Here is a 12,472-nt window from a genome sequence, read left to right on the forward strand (position 1 = left end):
CGCAAGCTCTTAGGAACAACTCTGCTTTGTCTGCATCTTAGGTTGAAACGAAGGTGGTTCCTATAATCCGCCAGTTTCCTTGATTCCCTTTCATACATACATAATAACAAATATCATTTAGTCATTTAGTCTTGTTGATGCAATTTAATGCATCAACAATGTTAGATCCAAATGACACACCCTTGTACTCTGGTGGTGCCCTCTCAATATCAAGCCTATCTTCTTTTGGATTTCAAAGTAAAAGCCTGGTGAATATTCATTTTCTGGACTACTCTTTCAATTACTTTAGAATGCTCTTAAAGGGAAAATCATGTTTCCACAGACTAATTAAACAATAGGAGGGTTGTTGAATTCTTATGGAAGGGGGTGTTACGAACTTGCATTTTCATGTGTTTGTTCTGTGCAGGTAATGTATCTGTTTATGTTAATTCAGCTGCGCCAGGGCCCTGCTCCGACTGGTGCGTGGATACACCGCCCTGACGTGACTGGTTCCAGCTGGAGGACCCGCTCATTAAAAGGAGGCTGGAATGCCACGGTGGGAGAGGTCCTCGCGTTTCCCCTCACAACCCAGCAGTGTACCTGTGGCAGCCACTGGCTGCAGTGCTGTTTGAAAGTTGTGGAAGTGGAGTGGGTAGGGATGAGCTGCCGTGTCTTTTGATCACCAGTTTTCTCCTTTTTTGAATTAGTTAAGGAGGTCAGACTCTGTCTTTATTTTTGACTTTGTTTTGGTAAGGTCAGGGGTGCGGGATTTGTGTAGATTTGTTTTTGTTTATTATTTTGGCCTTGGCTCACCCTGAAGTGTTGACACTCCCGTTTTGTTGTTCCTCTTTTTTCCACTTTATAAATAAATCACATTACTGAGAACGGATTTGTTTCCTGTGGCTGTTTGGGTCTTGGGGCGGGGCGAGTACCTCACTCATGTTATTGTCTGGCCCTAGACGGGTCGTAATACATGTTTACATAAATCTTCGATCACTATCAGTGTGACTCTGAAGTGCTGTACAGTATGTTTGTCAGTTTTCTCCCCCCAAAAACCAACAATGTTGACGAAACATTTTGCACCGTCAAAGGCACCTGGGGTAGCACTCAGAGGAGGATGCTGACCATCACATAAAAAAGTCAGACTTCTAAAGGAAGGTAGAAGTTATTATCTTTTGGACCATAAGGCGCATAATAAAACGCATTATTTAACCTCCTAGGACCTGGCATCCACATATGTGGACATCACATTTTGGGTTATTTAGACCAAAATATTCAATTTTGCTCTACAAGGGCCTGATATCCACGTACAAGGACATTATACTGCTACTGTTCTATCGAAATATTAAACGAATATCCTCATATGTGGCTCTCATTTTCCTTAGAAACAAAAATCAGGTAAAAAAAAATAAATCTGGTAATTCTTTTTTACATTCATCGGGCCCCAATATGCCCAAATATCAAAGAGAAATTAAAAATGCATGCCGTGGAAGAGTTCGGGTCTTAGGAGGTTAAAACAGGGAGATAAGTCAAACTTTACTCAACTCATTCTTCTTGCTTCCTGTACTTCCGTACCATTGATTCATTAATGTTAAATTCTCTCACAGCTGGTCTATTCCCATGTTCTGGTCCTGAAAACAGGGTTCAATCTTTGGTTCCATTCTATAATACTGGACTTATTTTTCTATGAAGCTTTAAACTTTGATAGTGTTTAAACAAGAGAGAAAAGTGTGAAAATGTTCATGCCTGTCTGAGAAAAGTGTATAAAGTGTGTAGTGAGGGGTTTTACAGCCTTAAAACATCTATAATAATTGTAAAAAATAAAACTGGTTAATACTCTTTCAATGACTTCAGAATGCTCTTAAAAGGAAAATTCATCTTTCCACAGACTAACTGCAGTTTATATTGACAGTATACAAACTCACAGGGATGCTATGTCAATTTCAAGCCGCTTTGATGTTGCCTTTTAAAGTAATGGCCCTTTGCAGACCCCACCCTTCAATTAAAGTGCAACCTGACTTACCTGACTAGCAGCGCTACAGAAAGTGAGAGCATGAGAGAGCAATGGACAGTGGCCCATCTGGCCTGAACAGTTCATGTTTATTTGTGCCTTGTGGTGACTGTTGTTGTAATGTTGAATTGAACAGTGAATTAAATTGAATTAAATATTTTCTTTTAGTATTCTGCTTTTGGTGATTTGGTTTTGTCTTTTGTTATTTTTTCACAGCCTCTTCCGTATTTCCTGTGTACAGCTAAATTAGGTCTTCTCATGTCATGATATGTTATTATTTTGCCAATGTTTCTGTTTCCCCAGCTGTGTCGCTCTTATCTTGTGTGTATATTTAATCACTCAGTTTTCCTCAGTTCCCTGTTGTGTTCTCCCACATATTACATTTTTAATAAAAAGCTATATTTTTGTGTTCCATGGTTTTGGTTTTTGCATTTCTGGCTGAAGCCCAGCTTTGTTTTGCATTCTTCTGTAAATTCCAGTTATAAGGCATTCTTCTTGTGTTTGCCCTTTGTCTCTGCAGTCCTACATTTTGGGTTTAAAATCTGCCTGAAACACAGTTTATCCTGACAAAACCCACTAAAATCCATACTTGATATGTAAAGGAGATTTTAAAAAATTGCTTTCTTAAAATTGTAACATTTTAACAATTTTTATGTTTTTTTTTTTAGTAGAGTGTCTATGCACATTGTCATCCAATTTCAATTTTATTTAAATCAAAGCTCTCACATGTTATAAACGTGTAATTACATGTTGCTTATCTTTGCATGGTTCTGCTCCTATGTCTTTCTACTAAAACAAAGTTAACGCAAAATTAATTCATTACAATTAGGTCTTAAAAAGTAAACAGTAACACAACTTTCACATTTTGTCTCTGTAGCTACACTGAAAAAATGAAATTGGGTAGTTGTTACATTTTCAAAAGTCTAACTTGTAATTTGAACAAAATCATTGCATGCTTCTATGGTGAAAGTAATTAAATCATGTAGGATCTGCATGAAATTCAACAACTTAATTTGTTCTTGTTGAGATGACATGATGGGATCTAGTAAGAGTGGTAAGTTGCCTGGACTCACAAAATTCACAAGATCACATGAGATTACAAGGGGTAATGGGAAAGTGCTTGGAGTGGGGTTTGGTGTGCAAATAAAGAATATGTTTTTTTGTTTGTTTGTTTGTTATTGAAATTAAAAAAGGAAAATAAAAATTGTTGAAAAAAAACCTAATATTTGATTTATTTTCCAAAAAAGGTTTTGAAACTTGTGTAATGCTCATTTTTAGTAGATTTACTACATCACAGAAACATGTAAGAAATAATCAAAATGGGAAGTGGTGAAGTCTAGCGAACACAAAATTTGTTACACATGTAAATCCTTTGCTGCCACTTGAAGTTAAATAATGCATCATTCATTTTAATATTTAAAAAAAAAAAATAAAAATAAACAAAAACAAGAATAAACTTGGTCTGTTCATGGGAAGTGTGGTTTGTGGCTCAGCTGCGGGGGAGGAGTGCAGTAGTGTGGGCAGAGAGCTGACCTGGAGAAGAGCTGGAGCAACATATGTAGCCAAACTGAGCGATCAGCTCTTGAAGTGAAACCCAGGAATCTGTGTGTGCCAGGATCACACTAATGTTTCTCAGGTTTTATTGCTTAACTGGTATTTAGATTTTTTTGAAATGTATGCATTATTTTTGTGCTCAATACAGACGTGTGGATTCTCCATTAACCCTGAATGTCACCCCCACCCCTCACTTTCTCTGCCTTTCACCTAATTGTCACAATCTAATAAAGGCACAAACTTAAAATGAAATTCAAAAAAATCTGTCTATACTTCAGAATACCAGCAGCTAGCATCAAAATATTTCATATATTTTTATTATTAGTAGTAGTAGTAGTATGTGAAAAGACATTAGTATGAGTGTTTGAATATGAAAACAATACTAAGGGATTCAGAGGAATATTTAGATTTATTTCATAAACATGATACAATTAAAATAATGATTCTGAAAAGAATTAAAAAAAAAAAAGAACACTTTCACACACACACACAAAACATTTTGGCACACCATAGAGATGGTGGGTGGGTGTTGTTGTTGGTCCATGAGACCTATGGAGCACAACACATTTCTAACATACAAAGACCTCAGATTGTTCCACTGGATGTCCATCCTGACACAAGACCTAAGGGGTTTGTATCTCCCACTGGGATTTTTGCTTGTTAAGCAAATCTGCAAGACACTACACTATGGACCCAGTAACTGCAACCGTCCACTGAATATACAAAAAACAAAAGAAAAAACCCCAAAACACAATCATTTTTTCTCTCTTTAAATATCTGTAATTTAGCCTTTTGTCCTTCTACTGTTTTTTTACTTTCTTCTTTTGGTAGGTGATATTAAAGTCCTGTTTGTGGCACATTAGTATATGTGAGGGGGCAAACTCCTCAAGATGGGTGGTGACCATGGTGGCCATTTAGAAGTCGGCCATCTTGGATACAACTTTTGTTTTTTCAATAGGAAGAGGGTCATGTGACACATCAAACTTATTGGTAATGTCACAAGAAAAACAATGGTGTGCTTGGTTTCAGCGTAACTTTCTCAGAGAGACAGCAAATGATTTGTGCAGAAATGAAGACACCCAATAATCCCAATTATAAATTATTTTGCATATTTTGCTACACCAAAGGTATCTAAGTGAAGATTGAGTGTCAAGAATTTTCTCAGATTAAGTGAATACATAATAATAATAATAATAATAATAATAATAATAATAATAATGATAATGATAATAATAATAAGAGCCAGAAAATGAAGCTCTGATAAAGCAAGAAAATGTACAGGGTGGGCCATTTTTTCTTCATTTTCTGGCTCTTCAGCAAAAGAGAATATTTTATCCAGGCTTCTATTCTGTGATTCTTCATCTCTAGGGAACTTTTCGATCTCTCTGTGTAGAAACAGATGGTAGTAGTTACAATTATAAATTATTTAGCATATTTTGCTACACCAAAGGTATCTAAGTGAAGATTGAGTGTCAAGAATTTTGTCAGATTAAGTGAATACATAATAATAATAATAATAATAATAATAACAACAACAACAACAATACATTTCTGGCCCAGCTGAAGCAAACTCAATAACAGCTTCTAAGACTAACAACATCAAAGAAAGTAAGCAAAATATTTGAAATGTTAATTTTAAAACAGTGAATACAAAAAGCCCCTATAGCCATAAATCAGATGTATATATAGTGCAAACATACACACGACGCATTGTAACAATTATATTCCATGCGTAATCGGTGCTGTTGAACTGCCGACTAGCCATGGTGTACAAAATATTGCCAGAGCCATCAATCATGTGATTTTTAGAGTCACTTAAACTTAAATTAATGATATAACATGGTGAAATTCAAAGAAAACTCATTATCAGTATCCATCTGTACACTAAGACTAGGACAACAGCATCAGTCAAGGGGTCTTAAAACAGATTTAAAAAGTCTGACCCATGTTGTTTTTCTCCATTTTCAAACAAGAAAAGCAACAAAAGTAATAAACAAAAGCCCAGCAATCAATACAGCAATGCACTAATTGATCTAATAGAGTATTATGGTCTACAGTATTGAGCGTTGCACTGAGGTCTAGCAGAGTTAGCACAGAGATGAGTCCACTGTCAGAGGCCATAAGAAGATCATTTGTGACTTTCACTAAAGCTGTTTCTGTGCTGTGATGAGCTCTGAAACCTGACTGAAACTCTTCAAATAAGCCATTCCTCTGCAGATGATCTGTTAGCTGTTTGACAGCAGAGTTCAGAAGCCTTGGAGCTTTAATGGTAGTTTGATTGGACCATGACTATCTAATAAACACAAAAGTTTAAATTAAAAGAAAATGTATTTGTTCATAGTCTGAAATGCACCTAGAGTGTTTGAACAATAAGACAAGACTAACGAATTTACATGAATCTTTAGATTTATTTCGTAAGCAAGTATGAACCTACAGTTTATATAATGATTTGGCAAATAATTACAAAGAAAAAAGAAAGGATAACACTATTACATAGTCTTCAAAGACACACATACACACACACACACACACACACAAAGAAAAATCCTCTGGCAGTGAATGGCAGACCATAAGGATCTGGTACAACTGTGGGCTTTTGTTGTTGTCGGTCCACATCAGCCGGGGAGAAGAAAAAATTCATAACATACAAAGAGCTGAAGTGACAACAAGGGTTAAAAACAATGAAACGTGTCTACTGCAGTCTGCTGTATTTTGGTTTTTTTTTTTCAATTTTCTGTTTTTTCACAGTTATCCCACTCCCAGTGAACGCAGCACTTGACCTACACACCGCTGGGTTCTTGGAGTACTCTACAGAAGCACATTTATGTAGTTTGAAAGTCAAATATCAACACAAAAAATTACAATATCACAACCATAAATCAAGTATTATTCATGAGGGTCCAACAGCAGGTAGGTAAAGTTTATTTGTCTGATTTCTTCCACTAGATTCCTGTTCTGACACAAATCCTATGGGATTTGTGTCTCCTTCTGAGATCCAACTGGAGGTTTTTGGCTTGTTAGTCAAATTTGTAAAACACTACACTTTAGATCCACTAAATGCAACAGTATACTGGATAGCTAAAAAAAATTATTTTTGTCATCACCTCTTAATTTCCTCAGTTTTATTGGTTCCTTGTTGTCTTTCTTTAAGCACCAGAGATTTGGTCTTGTCTCTTTTCTGCTATATTTTTTTTTACTTCTATTTGGTAGGTGGACTCTGATCTGCTGTTTCCCTTATTTATTTATTTATTTATAGTTGCTCGACATTTTCCACCTGGGCAATATTTTTGACTATCTATCACCCATTAGCTGTTGTTATCCACCTCAGTCCTTTATACTGCTGTTAAATTGTGTGTAGGTTGACTTTCCTGGTCTGAACTTTTTTTTGTAAACATTTAAAGCAGACTCATTTTAGTTTCTGCCTACCCCAACTGAGAGTGAGGTTTTCTTCATGAGTCTTCATCGCCATGAAACTTTGCAATCTCTTTGTGCATATACATATAGAACATTATAAAACATTATAAAATCATTTAAGCATGTGGTAGACTTTCCCCTGCAATCCCTTCGTTTGTGGGTCCTGCCCCTCCAATCCCTTGGTTTGTGGGTCTTCCCCCTGCAATCCCTTCGTTTGTGTGTCCTGCCCCTGCAATCCCTTCGTTTGTGTGTCCTGCCCCTGCAATCCCTTCGTTTGTGTGTCCTGCCCCTCCAATCCCTTCGCTTGTGGGTCTTCCCCTGCAATCCCTTCGCTTTGTGTGTCCTGCCCTCCAATCCCTTCGTTTGTGTGTCCTGCCCCTGCAATCCCTTCGTTTGTGTGTCCTGCCCCTGCAATCCCTTCGTTTGTGTGTCCTGCCCCTCCAATCCCTTTGTTTGTGTGTCCTGCCCCTCCAATCCCTTCGTTTGTGGGTCTTCCCCCTGCAATCCCTTCGTTTGTGTGTCCTGCCCCTGCAATCCCTTGGTTTGTGGGTCTTCCCCCTGCAATCCCTTCGTTTGTGGGTCTTCCCCTGCAATCCCTTCGTTTGTGTGTCCTGCCCCTGCAATCCCTTCGCTTGTGGGTCTTCCTCTGCAATCCCTTCGCTTGTGTGTCCTGCCCTGCAATCCCTTGGTTTGTGGGTCTTCCCCTGCAATCTCGCTGCTTGTGTGTCCTGCCCCTGCAATCCCTTCGCTTTGTGGGTCTTCCCTTGCAATCTCTTCATTTGTGGGTCTTCCCCTCCAATCCCTTCGTTTGTGTGTCCTGCCCTGCAATCCCTTCGCTTTGTGTGTCCTGCCCTCCAATCCCTTCGCTTTGTGTGTCCTGCCCCTGCAATCCCTTCGCTTTGTGTGTCCTGCCCTCCAATCCCTTCGTTTGTGGGTCTTCCCCCTCCAATCCCTTCGTTTGTGTGTCCTGCCCCTGCTATCCCTTCGTTTGTGTGTCCTGCCCCTCCAATCCCTTCGTTTGTGGGTCTTCCCCTTGCAATCTCTTCATTTGTGGGTCTTCCCCCTCCAATCCCTTCGTTTGTGTGTCCTGCCCCTGCAATCCCTTCGTTTGTGTGTCCTGCCCCTGCAATCCCTTCGTTTGTGTGTCCTGCCCCTGCAATCCCTTCGTTTGTGTGTCCTGCCCCTGCAATCCCTTCGTTTGTGGGTCTTCCCCCTCCAATCCCTTCGTTTGTGTGTCCTGCCCCTGCTATCCCTTCGTTTGTGTGTCCTGCCCCTCCAATCCCTTCGTTTGTGGGTCTTCCCCCTGCAATCCCTTCATTTGTGTGTCCTGCCCCTGCAATCCCTTCGTTTGTCTGTCCTGCCCCTGCAATCCCTTCGTTTGTGGGTCTTCCCCCTGCTATCCCTTCATTTGTGTGTCCTGCCCCTCCAATCCCTTCGTTTGTGTGTCCTGCCCCTCCAATCCCTTCGTTTGTGGGTCTTCCCCCTGCAATCCCTTCATTTGTGTGTCCTGCCCCTGCAATCCCTTCGTTTGTGGGTCTTCCCCCTGCAATCTCTTCGTTTGTGTGTCCTGCCCCTGCAATCCCTTCGTTTGTGGGTCTTCCCTCTGCAATCCCTTCGTTTGTGTGTCCTGCCCCTGCAATCCCTTCGTTTGTGGGTCTTCCCCCTCCACTCCCTTTGTTTGTGGGTACTGCCCCTGCAATCCCTTTGTTTGTGTGTCCTGCCCCTGCTATCCCTTCGTTTGTGGGTACTGCCCCTGCAATCCCTTCGTTTGTGTGTCCTGCCCCTGCTATCCCTTCGTTTGTGTGTCCTGCCCCTGCAATCCCTTCGTTTGTGTGTCCTGCCCCTGCTATCCCTTCGTTTGTGGGTACTGCCCCTGCAATCCCTTCGTTTGTGAGTCCTGCCCCTCCAATCCCTTCGTTTGTGAGTCCTGCCCCTGCAATCCCTTCGTTTGTGGGTCTTCTCCCTCCACTCCCTTTGTTTGTGTGTCCTGCCCCTGCAATCCCTTCGTTTGTTGGTCTTCCCCCTGCAATCCCTTCATTTGTTGGTCTTCCCCCTGCAATCCCTTCATTTGTGGGTCTTCCCCTTGCATCCCCTTCATTTGTGTGACCCTCTTCTGCGCTATTATGTTGACCTATGGTTTTGCCAGGTAGATCTGTTGTTTCATTATTTCCGTTCCCATCCATGTTCTGAGCTTGTGGTTGGCTTATTGCTTCTCCAGCTTCCTTGATCTCTTGTTTTTGGCCTCCACTCATTACAATCTGATGTGTGGTTATAGGTTTTTCTGACTGGTTTTCCTTATTGTCATGCTGCATTGGGGATGTTTCTTCTGTGTTTGCAGAAGAAACTTCCTTCGCTCTTTTTTCGCCATCCATATCACCACCAACCTGATTTTGGTTTGCCATATTTCTTTCTGATCCTGTGGGACTGACATTTTCCTTGATATTGTCCTGTTTCTGTTTCATTGTGTCTTCTCCCTCAGAATGAGTAGTTTTTTTCCCTTCTGCTTTAATTAAACTCTGATCTGCTGTTTCATTTATAGTTTGTGTTCTGTTTTTGTTTTCTTCAGTGTTTGCTTCTTCGTGTTGTTTAGGCCGATGTCCTTGTCCACTATTATCAGTCAGATTTGGAATTTCATAATTTCTTCTTTCGCTGTTATTGTCAGATTGTTCAGGTTGTGCTTGTATTCCATCATGTGATTTGCATACATTATTTGTTGTCTCTCTACCTGGGTGGTTATTATTTTGTTGTGTGCCAGTTTTTGTTGTCTGCATGATATTTTTGTTGGAAACATGGTCATTTTTCACCTCTATTTGACACAAACTGACATGTGAAGTGTCATTGACCTTTTCTCCCCTCATCAGAGATTCCTCTTCTTGATCTTTACCAAAAACTTGCATTTTTTCTTTGCTTCCAGTCTCTGTGGGGAGATACAATTAGTAATTTTAAATGCATTACTTTCCCACACCAAAGGTTTAAAAGTGAAGAATTACTGTCATGAAAATATTATTATTATTATTGTTAAAAGTAGCAGTAGTGGTATTATTGAATAATAATAATAATATGTGTTTCTGACTCAATTGAAACAAACTTTTTTTCATGTCATATCTGGCAGTATAAGAATCACAATTGTTGTCTGAAGGACAAACAAAAAAATGCAAAATGCAAAATGAAAACAACACAGTAGAGAAACCACCGCAACAACCAACATAAGCTTAAGTAACGTAAGCTTAACCTTAATGTTTAGAGTCAGCAGCCAACCCAGACATTGTGCGTGTGTGCACCTGTGTTTGTGAGCCTGCACACGCACACTGTCTGGGTCAGCTGTGTTCATGAGGTTTCTCCATCTAAGTATTTAATAATAGGTGTGGGAAACCACAATCCTGCCCCTCTTCCTGCCCTTCTTCTATTGGAGGGGCAATAGCGTCTAATATTATTGACTTTATAAGAAAATAAGTAAAATATGAAAAACACAAATTTTAAAACCGAATGGAAAAAAGCCTCTATAGACATGACTGTGTGCATAATGACATGTTATTGTTAGAGTGTTTGTGTATGTTTGCAGTTGGCCTTAAACAACATATCAGCAACATATGAGGCATTAACAGCAGCATCTAGACTTGAATGTAAGTCTAGCTGGTCTAACCACACATTTTTTGGCAATAATTAATTGGTGCAAATTTAATCAGATTTGTCTGTCAAAGTAGGAGATTACGCAATATTTGGGCATGCATTAGAGTCTCACCCATGTTGTTTTTTCTCCATTTCCAAACAAGAAAAACAAGAAAAACAACAAAAGTAATAAACATAATGCCAACAATCAATGCCGCAATGGTAGATCTAGCTGAATCCACAGAGAAATCATCTGAAATAATAAAGCACATGAGATAAAATAATTATTAATAAGTTAACATATGTTTTGTCAAGTTTGACAGTTTGTAGCTAAAATTTGGATCACATCTTTTATTTAAAAAAAACTTAACCTGGGACATGTATCTTGGCTTCTCTATGCTGTTTGTTTTGTTGGATTCTACAGGTGATGTTGTTGCTGTGTCCTTTTTCCAGAGTCAGTCTGCTGCTGAGGGCATAGAGATCATCAGGATCTCTGAACATCTCTTTAGACCCAGCAGGGATGATCTTGCCCTCACTCTCCAGCCAAAACACATCCGGCTCTGGATACCAGCCTTTGGATTTACATTCTAACACTCCAGGGCTGACTTTGGTTATCTGAATATCAGCTTCTGTAAACACATAAAATTGCGACATAAAAGATAAACAGTAATCCAATTTCTACGTTCAGCAGCATATACATTTTGTTCACTTACCGACAACAAGTTCAACACTCAAATCTGCACTTAGTCCAGGAATGAAGCATCTGTATGTTCCTTCATCTGACAGCCTCACTTTGGTGAGTTTCAGTGATGCATCTCCTGTTTTCAGTTTCTCAATAGACACTGATGTTCTGTTCTTGTAGGATGGGTTTTGGCCAATCAGATGATCTTCACCTGACCGCCACACATGGACAAATCTGGGATTCAGGTCAGATCTTGACCACTCTACCATCTCATCCACAGCATTCATGGGAGGATCCACACTGCATGGCAAGGTGATGTCTTGAGTATGACCAATTACTGCCAGCATGCGAGGCTGACTGTTTGTCAGAGATTCACCTGGGAAAGAAAAATGTGTTTTTGATCTTTATTTAGAATTAGAAAACAGTAAATGTAAACTTTAAAAAAAAATGCTTTAGTCACAGATTTGCATAATCTATATATTGTGTTGTATGTGTTTTTGTTACAATTGTCTTTTTCTTTTCTTTTTCCGATGTCAGGATAATGAAAATAATGTGGTCTATAGGATGTTGTCAAATTAAATGCAATGTCAGATAAACTAAAACAACAAAACAAAAACCATGACATAATAAAGTCATACTAAAGCTAAACAGTGAATAAAAACAAAACTAAAATTCCCACAAATTCAAATGTGAAACTCATGCGTGTCTCATAATTTTGAACTGTCGTTCATGTGAGTGACAAAATAACTCAAACTTCTGCTACCATCCATACTTCATAACATGAACCTGTTCACTATTTAAGACTGTTAAAATTCACTTAATTTAAAGTGAATAAAATAATACATGTGTGGTATAATTAGTAATGAAGAATTATATAATAATAATCACAGCAGGATAAGAGAGAACAAAATAAACATAAATTACTTGTCTCACATTTGGGGATATAGGGAAATGTAAAGACGGAAAACTGTTTGGAGGATTTGGAAAAGTAATATATGGCCGTTATTTTAGTAGGTTAAACACATGAAAAAAATTAAACGTTAGTAATAAACTTGGAAACTTCCCTCTTATACAGGACCTTCTTAACCTTAACATGCTATAAAATATGACTAATCTCTAGGGATGCTTTCACTTTCATTCTTAGTAGTGCACTGACCTGTTTATTTGAACAATGGCACCACCAACTATTGTTAAACTGTAACCGTTGATATTATTTCAACATT

At 39.0% G+C, this 12,472-nt stretch overlaps 1 protein-coding gene across 1 annotated transcript in view; it reads right to left on the reverse strand.

Annotated features, from left to right (window-relative positions):
- Nucleotides 1-12,472, reverse strand: part of LOC116334467 (ribosome-binding protein 1-like) — a 28,133-nt gene that overhangs the window by 8,590 nt on the left and 7,071 nt on the right. Inside the window, exons 3-6 of the mRNA XM_039601016.1 lie at nucleotides 11,281-11,625; nucleotides 10,939-11,196; nucleotides 10,701-10,820; nucleotides 7,840-9,875 (exon numbers count right to left, since the gene is read on the reverse strand). Of these exons, the coding sequence (XP_039456950.1) occupies nucleotides 7,840-9,875; nucleotides 10,701-10,820; nucleotides 10,939-11,196; nucleotides 11,281-11,625 (2,759 nt within the window). The remainder of the gene's footprint in view (nucleotides 1-7,839; nucleotides 9,876-10,700; nucleotides 10,821-10,938; nucleotides 11,197-11,280; nucleotides 11,626-12,472) is intronic.

Source organism: Oreochromis aureus, linkage group 3 (assembly GCF_013358895.1).
Source record: "Oreochromis aureus strain Israel breed Guangdong linkage group 3, ZZ_aureus, whole genome shotgun sequence".
In the NCBI taxonomy this organism is placed as follows: Eukaryota; Metazoa; Chordata; class Actinopteri; order Cichliformes; family Cichlidae; genus Oreochromis; species Oreochromis aureus.